Source organism: Crocodylus siamensis, chromosome 6, assembly GCF_052110815.1.
Source record: "Crocodylus siamensis isolate JL-2025a chromosome 6, ASM5211081v1, whole genome shotgun sequence".
Taxonomy (NCBI): domain Eukaryota; kingdom Metazoa; phylum Chordata; order Crocodylia; family Crocodylidae; genus Crocodylus; species Crocodylus siamensis.
The window spans coordinates 54,155,461-54,176,192 of NC_143400.1; the positions used below are offsets into that span (position 1 = coordinate 54,155,461).

A 20,732-nucleotide genomic window follows, 5' to 3' on the forward strand; every position below is an offset into this window, starting at 1 on the left:
CTCTCAAGGAGGGACAGCGGAGAGCAAATTCATGGTACCATGCTGTATGCTAGTGGGGCAGTTGATTTTCCTCTTGGGGGTGACCAGTGTCTTGATGAGTAGTAGGGAGGGTACCTCTGGGTTGTAAATTCCTACTTGCAGATCTGGTCAGAGCACCTGCTCTGTGTACTTACATCTCTGCTCAGCATTAGAGCTCTGACCCAAGGATTGGCTTACCTTGTCAAATGATTACTGGCTAAAAGTTGCTTTTGTAGAGTGCCTGGTAGTGCTGCAGCCACCACAGTTATGGCCTAGGAGAAGCTGTCTTCCTCTGCAGTTGTCTTGGTCTTCTGCTGCATTTGATGGAAAAAAAGGAATCCTCTGATGCTGTCATTTTACAAACATTCAAGCCTTCATGTGCCATTCCTTCACAAGGGTGTGGGTGACTTATCCACCTTACGCAGCAGACATGAGTTGAAAGCCTTCTTGGAAGTTTAAGGTCAGAGTGTCCTTACAAGTTCGAACATACATAGTGGCTATAAGGTTGGCTAGATGGACTCTCACTGGCCATCTAATTTGCATTGTTCCACAGACGCATCCTGAAGAACTTCTTTGCACAACTTCACAAGCAGCGCCCTATCCACACATCAGAATTCTTGCTGTAGGTGCTCAGGATCCCAAGAAGGGGATGCACTGTCAGTTTGCACTGAGCTTTACAAATATACAGAACTTAAAATTACATGAAGTCTATAGCCATTTTCTTACTTGTTGCATTTGGGGTGGAAAGCTAAGGTTTCCACATCTCTTGTTGCTGGATGTCAGAAGCTGTTTATAGTGGGGTTTACTAAGACCCTGAAATTGTTTCTTCTGAAAAACGGAAACTTTGTTGTATTGGTCCAAGCAGAAAGAATCTGCTCCAGTAGCAGCAATCATGATCTAGTATTTGATTCACAAAATCCTATGAGTGTGGCATTGGCTTCATTCATCAAGGAAGCAGCCTTTGCCAGGAAGTGCCCTATCCCAAGGTGAACATTGGCAAAACTGGTACGAGTGTGCTGAGGATTGGTCCTGCCTTGTAGCTGTTCCATCTGCCTGGCTTGTCTCATAGGAGATGGCTTACCTTGCCTCTGGAACTGTTCCCTGCGTTATCTTTGGGAATGCAGGCCGCAAACCCGTGGGCCAGCAGGAACAGGTGCACCAGAAGGAGCTTCTCTTGCTGGAAGAGACTGGTGGTGGTGGTGGTTGTGTTGCAACTGTCTGGCTTGTGGGCTGGATGCGTGGCAAGGGGCCAGTGTGTGAGCTGGATTCTGTGCATGGAGTCTACCTGGGGGCCTGATCCAGCATGGGGGCAGCGTGTGGGTTTGCTCCCCTTTCGACTGCTTTATGTTGGAGAGAAGTAGTTAAGTACTTACTGATCCTTTGTCCTGGCCACCAGACCTCACCAGACTTTGCCCAGAGTAATGTCCCTGGGAGCTCAAGGCTTATTGTCAGAGGTGGCCTGAGAGATTTCTTGCTGCTGCTGTTTGCAGTGGTTCCCTTGTGTAGTTTCACACCTCTGCCACGGGGGCCATGAGTAATAGTTTGGATCTGCCTTGAGTATGAGGTGAAAAATGCATTCTCAGAAGAGTGTTTCCAGAGAGGTGAACATTGGGTAGATTTTTCTCTGAACGTGCATGGGGATCTCTCAGTGTTTCTGAAGCTGTATTTGTAACCATGCAGGAACTATTTGGCAGTATGGGCTGGCCTGACTGTGTGTACCTGCCATAACCTGGGCTATACGTTTGTTCCAGCTCTCCGTGTGAGCTTTCCTCACAACATGGCTCAGCATGAAGGTGTGGAGAAGCTGGACTGTAATCACCAACCTATCCACCACAGTTGAGGGGGCTGCTCTGAGTAGTGGTAGCTGGCCTTGCAAACAGCCATCTGCATGAAGGGAACTTTTTGGTAACTTTCCTGAAAAATGTTTGGTTTTTTTTTTTTGATTCATGTAATGTTTAGGTACGGCCCAGGAGTATGGTGGAATCATACGTCATGGGGCAAAACTCCTCTTCGCCTTTGCAGAAGCAACTGTGCCCAAAATCACGATAATCACCAGAAAGGTAAGGTGACTTGATTCCTGGGAGAGAGCTGAGGCCTCCTCTTTTGGTCAGAAGTGTTCAAAAGAGACTTGCTTCTCAGGGCCTGGCTGCTGCTGCTTCCCCCATCATCCTCAACACCTCCTTTTATCCTTTCTGATTTGCTTTTTCATCTTTCAAGTGTCTTCGCATCTCTGCCTGCTGTTTCCTGCTGCCTTCTCTTCCTGGTCAGATGTCTGTCCTCTTTGCTACTTCAGATCTTCTCCCTGGGGACAGTGATTGCTGCACCCTGGGCAAATCCAGTGTTTACATGGTCTGACCTGCCTGCCATGTCAAGACAGTTGAACTGTTGTGTTCTCCCTGTTGGGTGTGGGCATCCAAGCAACTTGCTGCAGGGCATAAGGAGGTTGGGCTTTAACGCGTGCCAACTCCTCCGCGGTAACTTCCCATATGAAGTCTAGAATGGCAATATTAGAAACGAGCTGTTTAAAACTGTAAAATGTCCTGCTCTGTTTTCTCAACGTCAGGGTGCTTAGACATAAATTCCTCCGTGAAAGGAGCCTGCTTTGTCTGGTTCTGCAACGATGGCAAGTGGAAGCTAAATCACAGTAGTATAACCGTGGATAAAGGGGGTAACTTCTGTAATTCAGCTTCCCCTTACTGAGAGAAGAATGTGACTGTCTGGGTGAGGCAGTTCCTTCTGGGATGTCACACTTCCTGGACACTGACTTCTCAGGAGGATGTCCTGGCACACAGTCAGCCATGACTCTGGAGCAGTCTCGCATTCTACAGTCTGCAAAAGCCAGGCATGTGTTTTATTTGGGGGCACATTGCACGTGAGGAAATGTGGTAATTTTAGTTATCCAAGTCATTTTCATTTTTAAATTGGCAAATCACCTTTCTTTCAGTGCTTTGGAACTACCCCAGCGTTCCAGGAAACGTTGGTGATTCACATCAGACTTACCTTTGATTATTTAAAATAAAAACTCTTTCAGCAGCTTAGTTCCTAACTGCCCCCTTAATGAGGGTTTGTTTTGAAGGAAGGGTGGAGACTGGGGGGAAAAGCTGAAGTGGGCATGTCTGCCTATGAGCTGCACTGGCATATGAGCAAACAGTATGTTCTTGTTGGTCTGCATTAATAGAAGCATCACTTGCCAGTCAAGGGAACTGATTGCTCTATTCAATTCTGGTGAGGCCTTACCTGGAGCATGGTGTCTAGTTTTGGGGCCCATATTTTAAGAAAAATGTAGACAAACTGGAAAGAGTCCAGTGAAGAGCTGCAAAAATGAATAAAACTCTGGGAAGCATGACTTTTGAGGAAACGCCACAAGAACTGGGATTGACTGGAGAAGAGAAGACTAAAGGGGGATTTGATAACAGTCTTCAAATACCTGAAGGGTGGCTGTAAGGAAGATGGTGATAGACCATTCTCTGTGCCTGCAGGGCTAGCAGTGATGGTCTTAAATTGTAGCAGTGGAAACTCAGATTGGAGATTTAGGAAGAAATTCTCACTGTGAGGACGATTCAGCACTGGAACAGGTGACCCAGAGAGGTTGTGGCATCTCCATCCCCGGTAGATTTTAAGACAAGACTTGCCAGGGATGGTTTAGTCAGGGGTGATCTGTCTGGAGCAGGGGGTTGACCTGGTTAACTTCCAGGGGTCCCTTCCAACCCTACTGTTCCCTGATTGTGTAACACCTGGGTAGATGCTGCATCCCCAGGGGAGGAGGTTCTCCTTTATCATGGCCCTAGGAATTTTGGCTACTTAGTTTTTAAGCCATTTGCCTCACCTCCTTGCTGATAGAAGTGCTGAGTCTTGCTCAGGTGAGGGGTGACGGGACTCTGCTTGAATTTCCTTCGTCTTCCAGCAGAATCCTGAAGGCACAGTCAGGATAGAGGCTGCTTTGTGGAAGGTGATGCACAAAGAGCATACTGTTTGCTCATGTGCCATATTTCCTGGCCTCAGAGAACTTACCACAGGAGATGTTATGGAAGCTGAGGTGTCATCTCCTGTAGCAGGGATGAAGGAGGCTGAAGGGTCCCTTGACTTCAAAATGCCTCAATGCCAAGGTGATGGAATTTAGCATCACTCCATGGTGTCAGAGCTCATTACATGGGCAGTCTGAATTCAACATGGATAAAACACCTAACCTCCCTCCCATATGCATATCACCCTCCATCCCCATCACCCAGTGCCTTTAATGCCAGTCTTGTCCTTCTTGGAACAACATCAGAAAGCCTTGGTGCAGAGTGACTATTTCATGGCACAGCAGGGAATCATTTTCATGCAATAAGTGCTGATAACAAAGCCCGATTGTTGTGCAGAGAACCCCGAATATGCTGCAGGCAGCAGCAATAGCAAGATGCTAAAATAGGAGGATTTTAATTTTCAGTATTGAAAACCTTCAATCTTCAGCTGATTCTTTGATAGAACTGATAACTGATGTAGGATTAATAGGAGTCTGAACAGGTTCCATTTCTTCTATTTTACTGAGCCAGACCGTCTCCAGAGAATCCCTCCTGACCTGCAAAAAAATCTCCTTTTTTGTCATTCTCAAAGCTTTTGAATAAAAACAAATGGACTTTCTTATGGCCTGATTGTTCTTGGACTATATGAAACCCTTTTTTAGGGAGCAAAATGTAGGCATTTGAAAATACAATCCCAGAATTACTTTTAAAATGGGAAAACACGGACTTCCCCCTGCCTCCTGTATGGCCGTGTTGCAGAAGGAATTTGCTGTTGCCCTGCGTTTGTCTCGTATCACTGACTTGTTTCCATTCCAGGCTTATGGGGGTGCTTACGATGTGATGAGTTCAAAGCATTTACGAGGAGACGTTAATTACGCGTGGCCTACTGCGGAGGTTGCAGTGATGGGTGCAAAGGTAAGCACAGTGGCAGGTGTGTGTTGGTGGGGGGGTCACACTTCCGACTTCTAGTAGTCAGCTGTCTCTTTAACATGCTTGAGGAAGTTAGCTAAGAGGGCAGCCAGTTTTTCTCTGTACTGGTTTAGTGAGCGGTGTGCAACCTTTTAACCCTGTGAGCCAAATGATTGGCATGGGGCTGGTCTGTGGGCCGGATCAGACTCTGTGCCCCAGGACTGGCCTTGCACATCTGCATTTAGGTCACGCTGTCCCTGCCAAACCGTGTGCGTGGGCACTGGGGCCTCATGCCCCTGCACTGTTTTTGCCTGGTCCTCTTGCACGCAGGGATTGGGGCCTGTGGAGAGGCCCACGGGCTGGATGACAAGGTGCTGTGGGCTGGATCTGGTCTGTGGGCAGGGGGTTGAGCATCCTGGTCTTACTAGCTAATAGAACAACTTCTAGCTCAGCACTTTCAGATACCATATAATGTGCTGTAAACTGAAAGCTTCCTCTCTTACTGGACGAGTGGTTGAATCCAACTTTTCAGGCTGCTTGTATGTCTTCCCAGGGTGCCGTGCAGATCATTTTCAGAGGAAAAGGGGCGCATGCAGAGGCAGAATACATAGATAAGTTTGCAAACCCATTCCCTGCAGCCATAAGAGGTATGTTTATGTGCAGTTTTCTCCTCTGAGTTCTTTTCTTCTGGTCTTGGATAAAAATCCTTTTATGTTCTGCTTGCCCTGTTGCAGCATAGGACCAGGATTGGGATTATTCAAAAGAGACATTCAAACACATGGTTACATGGTCAGAAGATGATGTTACTTCTTAAAGGTTTGTTTCTTCTTTGCCAACTTCGGGCAACAAAGAACTTACCTGAGCTTGGCCTGGCACGAGTCTGACAGGCACTGTTGAGATGAGGGCTGGAGCCAGGTAGGAGATGCTGACAGACCCATTTAGAAATGCTGTCAACGTGAGAAACACCTCAGTGTTTGGACCACAGCCTTTTATTACAGGTGAACTGCCCAGCTTGGGGAAGGCCTCCCTGTTGTCTCCCTTCACTTCCGCAGGGGAGAGCCAGGGGTATTCAAAGGGGTGCTTAATTCTTTTGGCTGGAGTGGCTTCTGTATTTCCATGTTTTTTCAAGGCTTGTGGTTTTTAACATTAATGTTGGGGCATGATTCTACTCTGCCAAGGGATTATGCAGACAGGATTCTCACTAGGCAGGAGTTCCCAATGCGTTTCCAGCCTGCTCCCTGGTAGATCCATTTGTGCTACATTTTAATCCTGGCGGGAGCTCTCCAGAGCCATGGAGAGCCCCATGAATGCATGTGCTGAAACTGCATCTGCTATCTAGACCTCTTAGCTAACGTCTTGCTGTGGAGGGTTTGTTGTGGCTGCAGCAGCCTGAGAAAACCAACCAGATTCAGCCCTTAGATGCCATGCTGAATTTGCAGAATCACCTGGGAGGAAATTGATCTTTTCCATTTTACACTGAGCCAGTTCCTTTTGAACTGGAAACTTTCCAGTGGTGCTTGTTGTCATTCCTACATTGGGTCTAACTTGAAAATTTCTTGGCATTGCAGCATTCACTCAGTTCATAATCCTTGGTGCATATTTTGACTTGAATTGGCTTTATTTCAATTCAAATGCTTTCCCTAAGACTATCCCTGAAAGCATCATCATGCCCCTTTATAAATCCGTGGCGTGTCCACACCTTGAATATTGTGCCTAGTTCTGGTCCTCACACCTCAAAGAGGATACAGGAGAATTAGAGATGTTCCAGAGAAGGGCAACAAGGATGTTCAGTGAGATGGAGGGGCTTCCTATGAGGAGAGGCTCAAGAGGCCAGGCCTGTTCAGGTTAGAAAAGAGATACTTGGGGAGGAACATGATGAGGGTTTACAAAAGACTAAATTGTGACGAGAAAGTCAATAGGGATTTATCATTTAATCTCTCTAAATATACAAGAATGAGGGGTTGTAACGTGAAATGAGTAGGTCATAAGTTGAAAATGAACTTAAGTTCTTTCACTCCCTCCCTCAAGCGTGTCATTAAAGTGTGGAACTCATTGCCACTGGATGTGGTGGAAGCTGACAGTTTAGCCAGATTCAGGAAGGGACTGGACACATGCTTGGAGAAAAGGGGCATCAGTAGCTATTGAGTATGGGAGTGAGAGGTACAGCCTTTGAACCAGAACTTCCTGGACCTTCAATGCTGGAGGCTGCAAGAGAGGAACAGTGAGAAAAACTCCACTTCCATCCTGTTCACTCTCCCTTTCAGCATCTACTTCTGCGTCTGTGTGATACGAGAGACTGGGCAAGGTGGACTTGTGGTCTGACCCAGTAAATGACAGTTCTTATGGCTTAAGTCCTCAGTCTCAGCTGGAGGCGGTGCTCTCATCATGCGAGGTGTCTGCTGCGCTCACTCTAGCATGGCCTGTTAGCAGCTGGCAGAGATTTATTTCTCTCTCTCTCTGAACAGGGTTTGTGGATGACCTCATTCAGCCGGCCACCACTCGGCTCCGCATCTGTCGCGACCTGGAAGTCCTGGCAAGCAAGGTGCAGGCCAATCCCTGGAAGAAGCATGCTAACATACCACTCTAAACAGGGCTGGTGGATGGAGCAGAGCACAAATATGAACAGCATTTACCCATGCTAATGCTTCTCTTCTGCTGATTGGCTGCAGCCTTGCACCACAATAAACTCCACAGCACGTGCGCAGTTGTATTTGGAATTACATCACCAGTGGGTTTGAGTAGGTTTTTTCTTTAGCAGCAGCTCAGCCCACCATAACAACAGCCCGTGCCACGTGACTTGGCTTCAAAAGGGGGTCTAAGGGTTGGGATCTAGGCTCCCAGGCTGGAGGCAGGGAGGGACCTCCCTTGATTCCTGTGGCTCTGGGAGCTGCTTGATACAATCATAAAGGGCTGTAACCATTGATCCACTGAGAGCTTTCTAAGGAAAGAATCTGGGAAGGATGGATCCGTTGTCTTTGGATTCGTGTGGCATCTCTGCACTGGGCAATCAATGAATCTGCTCATTAAGACTCCCAGGATGCTCCCTTGTAAAGTGCTGGGGGCACAGAGGTCTTGGAGTACTGGGGACTGTCCTCAGTCCAGAGCTGCAACTAACCTATTTTGATCTCTCTGATGTTCCCTCCTGAAAAACAGGGGTGGATAGTTATGAAAGAAACAGGCAAATCACCACCATCAGACAGACAGGTGTATGGTGTTGGGAAGGTCAGTAGCTCCATGTATGTGTAGGCCCATGCAGTGTCTGGCCTTCCTTTAACTTTATGGTTCTTTCACGTTCCATGTACCTGGTTTGTGCACACGCAACAAGAAACTGAAATACGAAGAGAGCCAATCACTGCTAACGTTTTCCTGCAGCCGTTGTGGTGACATCTGCTTGGATTCCTGGCTGACAGGGAATGGCACAGGTATGAAGGCCCCTCTCCAGTTAAAAGAAGTTTATTCAGTGAGAGATGAGGAGGAAGAGAGATGAGAAGAGGGACGCAGCAGCAAATGTGGAAGTGTAGCTGTTGGCCAGTGCATATCTGAGTTTGCCTTGGGTTATTGGGCATGATGGTGGAGTATGGCACCTGGCTGTTTACCAGCACAAAGGTTTTTCTGGGCTCAGCCTGGCTTTCTGACTGTTTCAAGACCTGTCTCAGACCCAGCAGCTCTAGGAGGCTGCGTCGTCAATCTTCAGCGCCGAGCACTTCCTTCCAAGTTTTGGTGTTCATGGTAGTGCAGCTGGGAGGGATCTGCAACCCCCCAGCTTGGTAGGGTGTTGACCCGATGTTTTGTCTAGTCTTCCAGCCCAAACCAGTCCCTCTGCACTGGCGTTTATAGGAAGGGGACGAATTGGATCGCTCCATGGCAGGTTGGCTTCCTCTTTCTCTAGTGCTGCCTTCTTCCTGCTAGAAGCACTGTCGTCTCAAGGCTGTTTGCGTTCTACTTCTGTGATCTCAACAGCTTTGCTTCCCTTTTTCCTCACTGTGATGATGTCCTGTTTGCCCGTCTTACCCGGCGCATCCTGCCCTGTCCCTCACCATGGCTAAGCTTCCTGTTTGCCCTCTGCTGTCAGTGCCACTATCTCCCCCACAGCTGCTTTGACTGCTGCTGCTAACCTCTTTCCTGTCATACACCTGCTCGGTGAGCCGCAGGCTGCCAGTAAAAGACCCTGTGACTGGTCTTGCCCTCCTGCCTCTCCAGTGGTGTCCCAGCTCCCATCTTGTGTTCACCTCGGCTGGTGGTGACTTAGCCCTTGGCCTCCATGCCATTCTCTTCCATGCTGCCATCACCATCCTCCTTCAGGAGTGTTTCTGGCATCCTTTCCCTGGGGTTTCCCCCCATCCTCAGCCCTCCTGTCTGTGTGTTCTTGCCAGTTCTGTGCCTCTGTCCACGCAGAGCTCTCTGACCGCTCATTGCTCCTCCTTGTTAAGGTTGATAAGATAAGGCCCCAAATAGCTCTGGGCCGCTCCACTGTGTCATCCTTGGGCACTTGCTTCTCAGCCTTTTTGCTTGCTGGGTTGGCTCATACAGGATTTGGTTGTCATCCTGTGGCTGGCTGATAACACTGTTTCTGTGTTCACACTGGCAGATCCTTAGTTGGTGTCTCACAGTCAGCTTAAAACACAGCAGTCAAACGCAAGGGTTTCTCCCTCTGAACCTTCCATTCTTTGTCCCTGCCACCATTACTACATTGCTCCTGGTCTCCCAATGTTTACCTTCAACTACATTCGCTCATCCCAAGGTGGCTCTGGGCTGTGGTGAGGTCAGGAGGGCGGAGGTTGGGGCCGGGAGACTGTTGCATTGGGAGGGCCATGGATAAAGTTCTGAGGTAGGAGGCAGAGGGGAGAGGGGCTGGACTGGCAGGAATGGGTAGTCACATGAACCGGAAGTGAGCAGAGGAAGAGATGATAGTAAGGAGCAGCTCTAGCACAGCTGTAAAAACAGAGTCAATCTTCTCTTCTGTACCCCTGCCCCATCCTGGAACATGTCCTCATTTTGTTTTAGGAGGAACCTCTTTTTCCTTCTTTCTGCACCAATGCCCCTGTTGCCCACCATGATGCTTCCCCTTCACTATCTCCTGCCCTGGTTTTTCACTTGGAAAATATGATCCAGGAAGGATGTATGAAGGAGCAAGTGAGGGATGAAGGGGTTAGGGGGGAAGCTTACTACTCCTGCCCCTTGGCTTAGGCACTGAGCATACAGGATGGTACCCCTGGCTTCAGAGCAGCCCTTAGTGCAGTTCCCTTGGTAATATGCAGGAGACGCGCTCCTCTCTCCTGGGACCTCAATGACATGTTGCTAAGGGTGTGCACCTGCGGCGAGCTGAAGGGTTTCAGGTGGCACAAGTCCTGTCCCTGTTCCAAGTCTCAATAGAACAAAAAAAGCAACAGCCAATTAGCGCTGGCCAATCAGGAAAGCGTGGGGTGATGTGGCTGAGCACTTGGATTTGGCCAGGATTTTCAAAACAGCTCTGCAAACGCTGCTGGCACATAGTGCTTTATAGTGATGCCCCTTAACATCCTCATCTGCATGGGGAAGTGAGGCACTCACTGGAGATAACTGAGGTTTTCCCATGCAGAAAGACACAGCATTTATGCAGGACAGTTTGGCAGTTGCTGGTGTCTGTCTGGCCCAAGGCAGGACCTGGGGGATATGAGCAAGGCTGCCGGAGGGCAAAAAGAAACATCTGACACTGCAAGTAACAGACTTTATGTGCTCAGCCTGTAGGCAGCTCCTCCCCTGTCCCTGCAAATCCCATGTTACAATTTGAAGTGCAGGCCTGCAGGAACCCCTTCAGCGGTGAGCCAACAGCAGTACAGCCCAAGGCACCTGCTCACTTAGCAAGGGACCACTAGTTTGTAGGCACTGGGGTCCTGTGCTAAGCCCTCCAGAGCTGGCGTTCCTCCAAAGAGCATTGGCACTCCCTGTGCTTTGGATGACGGCCAATAACTGACATGGCATCCTGTCCATCGCCACTGCAAAGAACTGCCCACTGAGTGAGGGCCTTGTGCGGACTCACTGCATGCACATCATTATAATTTAAGGACTGGAGGTCTCTGACACCATTCCTGGATAGTGGAGAACTACTTCAGCTGGATCTGTACCACCTGCTTCTCTACCCTCTTCATAGATGCCTGGGACATGGAGAAGCATGGAAGACCAGACTGGTGCCGAGGTGGCTTGCTACACTGGCTGCATTTTCAAGGTTTGAGTGATGGAATAAAGGCCTTTCACAAAGGAGTATTACAGACTGACAAGGAATCACAAAGGGACTGCTGCTGTGGAAGGTGGCCTCTCCCTCTTCAAGACCCAACAGGGGCCAGCTATGTGCGGCAAACCAATCCAAAGTCCTCTGTTTTCTGACGGGGCCGTGACCTTGTGGCACCTCTACAAAGCTGTGTGCCGTGATTTTTGGGCCGAGACCGTCTAGAGCGAGAAGTGAGAGCTCAGAGGATTATTACTGCTAGTCTGACATCAGGGACTGGGACCAGGCCCTGATGATGCCCACACATGGCCATACCCAAGCTGAGCAGTGTCACACAGATGAAGACAAATGAAAAACTCAACTCTGACAATTTATTAACAAAGCTGCAGCTGTTCACTTGTTCCTCAGCCTCATTAGATGGAAGCTCGATGCCTGGGCACCACAGGCACCTGGCACTTGTATCCCATTGATGCCACTCCTAGAAGCACCATTCCATGCAGCAAAACTTTCCCTCCCGAATCCCAATACTTAGCCAGCAGTGCTATCAGGTTAACAGCCAGCAGACGTGCTAGAAAACCACTGCTGGCCGCACCACAAAGGCTGGAGTCCCCATGACAGGATGAGGAAGATGGCTCACTCCCCCTATGAACTCCTGACACCAAAGAAAACGCCTGATATAAAAAGAAAATTCTTTCAGTGAGAGCTTTACCTGAGCCTGGAAACTGGTAACACTGAAATCTTGCATAGCACTTTCCATCTGGAGCTCTCCAAAGGCTTTACAAAGAAGGCATGTTATCATCAACCCTATATTATCAAGGGAGAGGCTGAAGTCCAAAGAAGTGAAGCAATGCACAGAAGGTCCAGTATGCCAATGGCAGCCCCAGGACCTAGTCCAATCCCAGTGTCCTACCTGTTGGTTCATGTTGTCTCTTCACCAGTTTAGTCAATCATCTTTAAGAGAAAGCTGATGGTTTGGTTCTGACATTGTAGAGGCAAATGCATTCATCACTCGCATCTGAGAGTTATGTCAGCTTCCAAGAGGCTGAAGGTAGCACTGCAGGAGGCATTGTGCACCTTGGCAGATTTGCCAAACTGCTTTTAAAAAGCCTACAAGATTATTAAACCATTTGGCTCTTTGCCTTTTAGAGTGCTTACTCACCCCTGCACTTACGGTTACTTGAGCAGAGAACTTCACCCAAAGCTTGTGCCATGTTGACCTTTCCAACAGCAGCTGACTGATTGATGGCAAAAGCATTAGAGAACAGATTTCAGCAACATAAAAGCCTTTAATAACTCCACAGGCAACTTACCAGGTTTACTGCAAACTGGCAAAAAAAAATAAAAATTCCTTTGCTCTGAGACCCAAGACTGAGCATGAGAAATAGTCACAGGGAGTCTGGTGAGAAGGTCAGGGCTTCAAGTGAGAGCTGCCTTTCCCTATATGCATGGGACAATAGCTCATGGGGCAGAGACACAATGGGGTGGCCAGATCCAGTTTTTAAAGTTGTGCTCATCACACTCATGATTTTGAATAGTTTATTAAAGGAAAGGTGAAGCATCAGTTTTAAATTGTACAAAAGGAAAAAAAAACCTTATATTGTAAATGTACAATTTACAGAATTACTAGCAAAACCAATCAAGGAGACACTCATAATACAAAAAAATCTATTGACTGCAAACTGAACTGGAAACCCATTGGAGGTACCTTAATAGTAAACTTTTTTTTGTTATACAGTATTCTACAATGTTAAATTAGGATTCAGTTTTCCACACAGAGGACTGTGAAGCACAAGGTTGGTCTGTGACTATGACTCAAACCAGGCAGCATTCCTTCTGCTACTATTCTCACAGAACTACGGTGCTGACAGTTTAATGCAGCCATTCCTGCCCACCCACTACCCCTTGGGGGTAACCTTCACCCATGATATAAAGCAATGCTCCCGCAAGGGCAGAGGCTTGCAATCCTGACAGCCAAGTTTGAGGAATGGCTAAATCATCAGGTCAAATGTTTTTGGCAACCAAGTCTTTGCCTCCCCCTCCCCCCCGGAGAACTGTACACATTTTAAGAAAAATCTCAGCTGTTAAAAGAATGGAAACATGGTTTGTTTTTACATTAGTTGTTTCTCCCCTCCCAAAAGGTAAGCACTGGGTGTACGTTTGGTTTTTTGTTAGACGACCTTGTAAAAGAGAAAGCTCCGTGACTATTTTGCAGTTGCTAAAAAAAGCACCTCTGAAACTGCTGTGCTTGGTGTGGGTCAGTTGGCTTGGTATTAACGCTAACACTGAAACGCAGAAAGGAAGAGTAACCGTTTGTGGCTGATATTTAGAGGTGCTCTGGTTTTGCGTGGGTCTTTCACATCTCTGAATATCAGGCCATTTTCAACTACAGTAGCAGCTATGAGACAGTTGTAAAATCAAGGCAGAATGAAATTCCAAATCGTTGAAGACACTGAAAATCTCTTATTACAATGAATTAGCTGAGAACTTTTTGGGTTTTTCTTTTTTACTTTCTTGAAAAAATCATTTTTTTTTTCAAAGAATTACTCTCATATGCACAGTTAACACTGAAAATGTAGCTGTATTCCATTGTAAGCTTAAGAACTTCACCATCTAAGCACAAATTTCTATGCAGCACATACAGTACTTCTAACTGGCAAAATTAATTTACAAAAATAGCGCAAAAGGGTATTTACGGCATGGAAAGTCGACATTTTTATATGGTACAGTTAAAATTGCTTTTTGAATGCTAAAGTGATTCCTCCCCCCCCAATCTATTTTATATAGGAAAGTTGCTGTTTATGTACCTTGGATTGGCAGGGCATGAAATAGGTAGTAAAAACAGCAAAGTGATTACTTGAGAACCATTTGTGTGTTTTACTGAGAATACTTTATTTGCTGGTATAAGTTGCTAAAAATGCACAGAGCAAGTACCAATAGAAAATGTACTGTTTTGTGTCCCCTAGTGCTATATAAAATGAATGTTACACAGCATCTGTTGGAAAAGTGGCTTCATGGACATCTCTTACTTTATGCCCCATTATAAATAAAAATAAATCTTCTCAAGAGTATAAAATCTGGGTTTATCATATCAGTATCTGAACGTTTTTTGGCAGAGATGCACTTCATTAGGATTCTAACCTCTTTTGTAAGAGTGTTCTTCTCAATGCCTATGAGAGGATATAAGCGTACCATATTATTAATCAAATCCAGTGTGTTCAAAAACACGTTTCTGTAGCCAGGATGACCTGCTTATAGCATCATTGCTAGTCAATGGCTGACAGGCATAGGTTTAATAAAAATGGCTAGCTTTTAAAACATAAAAAGGCAAATGTTAAAACAGTTTTAAATTGTACAGCAGAAAAATAAAGTTAAAAAGTTCTGTTTTCACTCAACGCTGTTTTCAGAAAACATATGTAGAACAGTGTTTATTTTGACAGCTGTCTTAACAATTTAAAACTTCCTCCCCATCCAGAAAAAAAATCTGTATTAGGACAGTCAAGAACAGGGATACAAATGATTTTTTAGGTCAGCCTTTCTGAGGTGATTGGATTGGCCAACATTCCTTTGTGTCATTAAGAAGTTCCTCTTCTCTCTCACTACAAAAAGGGATTGACCTTAATCATTTGGTTAAAAATCAAACTGTAGCACATCAAAAATGTGGTTTTCATACAAGCTATCACAGTATATAGGCCTCTAGCTCTAAACAATAGAGTTCCAAATTTGTAAAATATCTTCACCAGACTTCAGAACATAGGCATTCCGAATCCCTACAGAAAACAATTGAGAGACAACAGTTAGCCAGAGGCCAAAACAAGAGGATCCTCAAACAGTGAACAATGCAAAGCAGGATCTTACTGAATCATCCTCAATGATAGCTGCAGAGTCAAAGAAGTCCGGCCTCAATTCAGCCCGTTCTCGTCGGTTTCTTGAGGGTGGCTGGAAAGAGAGGAATTTATTTAACTGTCCTTACAATTAGGCAGCGCAAGGTCCCTGGTCAGGGCAATGGGCTAAGCTGACTCGACATGGCAGGTACTGGACGTACACAGGAGCAATGCGAGCATGTTCCTCAATGGAGGTGGGCTTGCAAGGAGTTCCAAATCATTCTATATCCAGGAAAACACGTGTGACAGCTGCTCGACATCAAGTATGTATTTGAGTCTGAAGCCAAAGGAAATAGGTCTATGCCCATCCTTAAGCACTTGTGTAAGATTCCTTCCTGCTCAGGAATACTTGCCTGAATCAAGACCATAGACCAGGCTATCAGAAGCTTTCTGCTGCTCTTCACTTCATTTCTGAGACAAATCAGCTATGAAACTGGAGTGCAACTACAGCCAAAAAGGCACCTTAGCACGACACTGCAGCTCAGGTTAGGGTCAATCTATTCTCTTTGACCATGATCCTGCAGCTCTGGGAGCTCTGCTCCATTTGAATGGGAGCTGGATGGAACCCGTCATCTCCTACCACCTGGACTATGCAAGAAAAGATTGTACGTATCTGCAAGATGATGTGTGGGTAAGACAAGTTCAGTCTTGGGCAGAAGCAGCTATGTATTTAGCTGCATTTCTGTTCCAAAGCATGTGGAAAAGTATGATCTTAGGGCTTGGACCCATGTGCCCTGTTTGTAACCCTGGTTTAAGTTTAGCATGGACAGGACAAGAGAAGCCAGTCTGAATTATGCAAAATACTCTCAGTTTTAGGAAAAGCTGATTGGTCCCTTTTCCTTCCTGCTTTGCATTTTTTTCTACTTCGCATAACAAGACAACCAAGCTTCTGAAATTCAAAGGCCAGTAAATTTATATGCAACAAAAGGGAATGGGATGCAGCACGCAGCCTGAGTATGGCCACAAGAGGTCACTGAAAGAAGCTAAAACTCTTTTCAAAGCCCAGTTGCACTGCTGAGTTGCTTGCACTGCTGCTGCTAGTAACAATTAGCCTTGTGGAAACACTTCCTCATTCTGTGGGACACGTAATGATCTCCTGTTAGGAGACATTTTTTTCTCACTGCATTATGCAACTGGCAAAAGGCCTGTCTACACGGGGAGCTGGTATCCATAAGCAAGGGCTGGGCTTTCCCTTACATTAGGGCTGCTCCATGTTTACTCCCTGCATGGAAACCCTGAGTACATCTTCAACAGTTATCTTTTTGTGTGGTCCCTGGAAGTGGACTTAGTTTGTTTGCTCTGAGTGGGTACTAACATTGTGTACCTCAGCATGGTGCAGTTAGTGAGCTGCAAGTCCATACTATATGTCAAGGAGCACTAGTTGCCTCTACATGCTTTATCACGTTTTCACTTTCACCAAGTATCAGGTCCTTGCTTGTGTCAGCAGCAGGACACCAGGCTACTGCTGCCAAATGTTATGCCTTGCGTTTCTATGAACACGGAATTGCTCAGGACTACATTTGTAGCTTTGGGCCAAGGGAGCCAAGTGGGCTGCTCCAGTCCTCTCCCACTTCTGGGTGCTCACGCCACTGAAAGTGGCACATAATCCTGGGAAGCTGCTTTGGTAGTTTCGTCCCTTTTAACCATCCTGCCTCCATATTATACTTGCTATTAATAACCACCATCTACTGACCAGATCAATGACCATGGTGTCCTCAAACTCCTCATTCATGTCCTCGAGCTGACTTCGTGAGGACATCATTACGTCTTCAAAAATGGGCTCAGCATCATCCTCCATTAGGCCCCGTCTGATTGAGAGAAAAAACAAAGTCGTGGCATTTAATTCTTCCAATCGTGGGATTTCTCCTTTGTAAGGATACAGGAATAATCACCCATCCTGCTTCCTCTGTGTCATGCATGTATTTATTTATGTATTTATTTACCCATTTCTTTGATTTATGTGCCACCCTCCCCAAAGGGGCTCATGGCAGCTTACAGGGAGGCTTACAAAGACAAGACGTTTTACCATATTACCTCTGAAAGGGATCTCAGCTGAAAAGGAAGTTAATACTTGGAAGTGTGAGGGGCTGAGGTACGAAGTTGCATTATATACAACATACAGTGCCAGATCCAACAGACAGGAGGTCAGTGCTAACTTCACTTTACAATAGGGCAAGCAAACCTGGAAAGGTAATGTGATTGCCCAAAGTCACATGGTGAATAATCCAGGAAGGCTGAGGGCAGAACCTTGTGCTCCAGAGACTTGATGCTGCCAGGCTATGGGCACTGTGACCCCACTGGCACTTCAGCCAATGGACAGCGGTAAGCAGGAGAGGGCCCTGTATTAAAACAGTACATCTACGGATCGTGGTGCAGTCCACCGACTGCCCAGCACCCGGCATCCCATGCTGTGTCCTTTGCTGCATATCCCCACTTAGAAAACAGTTACTCTGTCTTTATTAAGAGAGATAAAATGTCACACAGACTATGAGCAGCGGTGCAGGTTATGGTCTTTCATGAAGAACCTTACTAATCAAAATTCCTCAGCACCAAATGTGGCACTTGTGCCCGTGATGTGTGTGGGGTTTTGCACACTTACACTGCGTGCCTTACACCGCTTCTCCCTTTCATGTAGTTCATTCCTGTCCTGTCCTTTCGATTTAGATCTTCTAGCTTCTGCTGGCCCAGCCAAGATATCTGCATCTGGGGACTGACACAGGAAGAACAGTGTTATGAATTCAGCCATGCCACTGAGACTATAGCGATTTTCTCTGGATGTCGTCTCAGCTCATTTCGGATCAGGCCATCCTCGAGACTGAAAAGCGTTCCAGCCCTGTCCCATTATATGGAAGGGTCTTCACACCTCCGGCTCCAGTTTGTTGCTCTTGTGGCATGTGATCAGTACGTTTGTTAAACACTGTGGAATAAAAGTGGCCACACGCCACCATGCTGGTACTCTGTACACCTAGCAGGACCATTCCTACTTTAATTGGTGCTATTCTATTGGCTCAAATCTGGCACTGCACACAAGAATACCTGCAATCCCAAGGTTAACATGCATTTTAGCAGGCACAAGATGCCATATAAAAAAAGGAAAAGCAAACAATGCTTAAGCTATAGTACAAATTACTGGAGGGCCCAGAAACGACAGATATGCGAGTGCCTGAAGGGCTGGTCTTAAACGACAGGTCTATGCAAGGGAGGTCACCACAGCATGAGCAGAGCCCAGCAGAGTACCTAGGAACTTCAAAGCATCAAGTTCTTTTATTTTATTACAATTATACAATTTCACCCAATTGAAATGACAAAACAAGCTGAAGTCATTGAGCCCCTGCATAAAAAGAGACACCACTTGAGGTGATGGATTTCTGGTAGGAGCATGATTGTTTGTTCATTAGCCATTTGTACTGACCATCAAGCCTCTGTGCAAAAGCACTCAAGGCCTGGGGACTGGGTGCAAAAATACCTCTCCATGGCACTGAGGACACCAACTGAAATTCAGTTAAAGGCAGAACACAGTCTGATCCATGATCTCAATACTTGTGCCTCCCTTTAAGTCTCTGGCATGCTCCTAAAGCTGGGAGTGCTGATCAGCTGATTGGCACTGGCCCCACACTCAATCTAAGGTGTGATGGGAACCAGCCATGTATTTTGTGTGATAACTTTGCATCTTATTCCCCATTTTATTGTGCTATTAACTGCATGAACATGTGCCCTGGTTACTACTTAAGATGGTATTAACTGGTTAATTATGTCTTAAGTGTAATGTCTGCCAGGGGCTGAAGGCACTTAGGGATATATTCAAAAAAGGGAACCATAGGCTCTGAGCTGCACAATCTAAATTTGAGGGGTCTTGTGGTGTAGGGGATCTCATACTTATGTCAAGATAACTGCTCAGGGCAGAGAGTTAGGGACCTCTAAACGGGCTTCACCAAGCCACCTTTCTGAATGGAGAACCACCTAGTGCCAAGGAGAAGGGTACCCCTAAGCACACAGGCTACTCCATGATCCAGAAGCAGTGTAACTGCATGTGTGTGGTGCTGTAGGCAGACCAGTTGGCACGTGCTCTCAGCTGGCAGTGCAATGTGTTCCAACGCTCAGCTGTCTGGCACAGGAAGTCTGCGGCATGCCTTGTTAACCACTATGGCTAATCCCAACTCTTGCCCAGCCTGATGTATTTGACAGCGACGTTCTGGCACTTACTTGTGTAAGAAATCCTGTTCAGATCCTTGTTCTGACTCATGCTCTTGGATCTGCTCTCCTATTTGTCTCGTGTTTTCTCTCAAGACAGTTGAGGTGAGCTGTGGTGCTTGAAGAGCCCCTGGAGTTTGTATGTTGTCATTCCTGTTCAGCCATGAGCCTTCCAGATTCTCATCTATTAAAGGACAATTACATTTAGGTAACTGCATAAGACACTGCATTTTGCAGTGGTTACTACAGTTGTTCAGCATTCAACAGGATATTTATTGGGAGCACCTAGCTGTGTAAACACTAAGTGTCAGAGCACAAACAGTGCTAACCCAGCCCTTTCCTCCGTGTATATGTTGCTACAGCTCAATGCCACAGCTGCAGCAACTTCTGCAAAATAAGTTATAAATTACGTGATTTAGATAACAAATCATTCCATGCGTAATGGATCGAGGTGGATTAACTGCCAAGAAGCTTAACTTGTGACTCTAATTTAATTTTGTATTAGTACTGAGAAGGAAAAATCTTTGAAATGCTGATTATTTCCCGTTTCCTATTCAAAGCAGTCATATCTAATTAGTATAAAAAATAATACTTTAAAAAAAAATCTGCATTGCAAGGGTGTCTAGAGCATAATGTTCTGGGCATGCATTTGCAACTCGAAGACTATTCCCATCCTAAACAGTTTACAATTCAGTTGGAAAATGACAGACAACATAAGGTTCGAATACATAAAATGATTAGGGGCTAATCTGGTTGAGAGGTGATACATATATTTTGCTGATGGGTCAAACCAGAGGCCTGACAAACAAACAATGCACATTAAGCACTTAAAACCAATAGGAAAGCAGAAAAAGCCTTAATTTTGTAGAATATTCTAAGATTCCAAACTATGAACAACAGGAATAAGACTGAAAAATATAAAAAACTACAGGGAATGTTCACAAAATTTCATCCTACAGACACTAAGATTTTTTTCTGTTACTTGGTAGCAGTTATCATGATAGCTTATGAATTAAGGAGTTGACGATGTCATTTTTTAACAGTTTAGTATCATCAGATGTTCAAGTTCTTTAATGTCCCTTGTTTGAAAGTGATTTTTAAGTAACTTTAATTCGCCGAAAGTTCATCCCCCCATAGAAAATGTTCGTGGCCTTGTTTTTGCAAATAAAAGGCTTTTTTCTTGTAATGCAATTTCAAACAGCTGACTAAAATCTTCATCTCACCAATTTTCTGGAAATGTTTCATTTCTCTTTGCAGTACGTTATAGCTCACTGGTAAGAAAAGAAATTGCTCTACAGAACTGTAGCACTTTGCAGAATTTGCTTCCATGAAAAATGCAGAACAATGGGATCTCTCATTTGTTTGGTCATCATATGGCTCATTCTAGCTCATTCATAGGTAGAATTAGACAAAGCCTTTGTAAACTGTTTTGTTTTTAACATTGTAAGAGCTTCTTCTTCACTCCTGGTGTCACACACCCAAACAATTTCATTATGAAAACACACAGGCTTCCAATGTACTCTG

At 45.8% G+C, this 20,732-nt stretch overlaps 2 protein-coding genes across 4 annotated transcripts in view; one reads left to right on the plus strand and one right to left on the minus strand.

Annotated features, from left to right (window-relative positions):
* PCCB (propionyl-CoA carboxylase subunit beta) overlaps positions 1 to 7,656 on the plus strand; it is a 47,618-nt gene extending 39,962 nt beyond the window's left edge. For both annotated transcript variants that reach the window (XM_090051341.1, XM_090051342.1), the window contains exons 12-15: positions 1,978 to 2,078; positions 4,839 to 4,937; positions 5,485 to 5,578; positions 7,397 to 7,656. In XM_090051341.1, the coding sequence (XP_089907467.1) occupies positions 1,978 to 2,078; positions 4,839 to 4,937; positions 5,485 to 5,578; positions 7,397 to 7,518 (416 nt within the window). In that variant the 3' untranslated portion in view covers positions 7,519 to 7,656. The remainder of the gene's footprint in view (positions 1 to 1,977; positions 2,079 to 4,838; positions 4,938 to 5,484; positions 5,579 to 7,396) is intronic.
* Positions 7,657 to 12,658: 5,002 nt separating this feature from the next.
* The window catches only part of STAG1 (STAG1 cohesin complex component), a 305,757-nt gene continuing 297,683 nt past the window's right edge, over positions 12,659 to 20,732 (minus strand). For both annotated transcript variants that reach the window (XM_090051339.1, XM_090051340.1), the window contains 5 exons: positions 19,221 to 19,392; positions 17,617 to 17,727; positions 16,711 to 16,825; positions 14,992 to 15,072; positions 12,659 to 14,903 (listed from right to left, as the gene is read on the minus strand). In XM_090051339.1, coding sequence (XP_089907465.1) covers positions 14,880 to 14,903; positions 14,992 to 15,072; positions 16,711 to 16,825; positions 17,617 to 17,727; positions 19,221 to 19,392 — 503 coding nt within the window. In that variant the 3' untranslated portion in view covers positions 12,659 to 14,879. The remainder of the gene's footprint in view (positions 14,904 to 14,991; positions 15,073 to 16,710; positions 16,826 to 17,616; positions 17,728 to 19,220; positions 19,393 to 20,732) is intronic.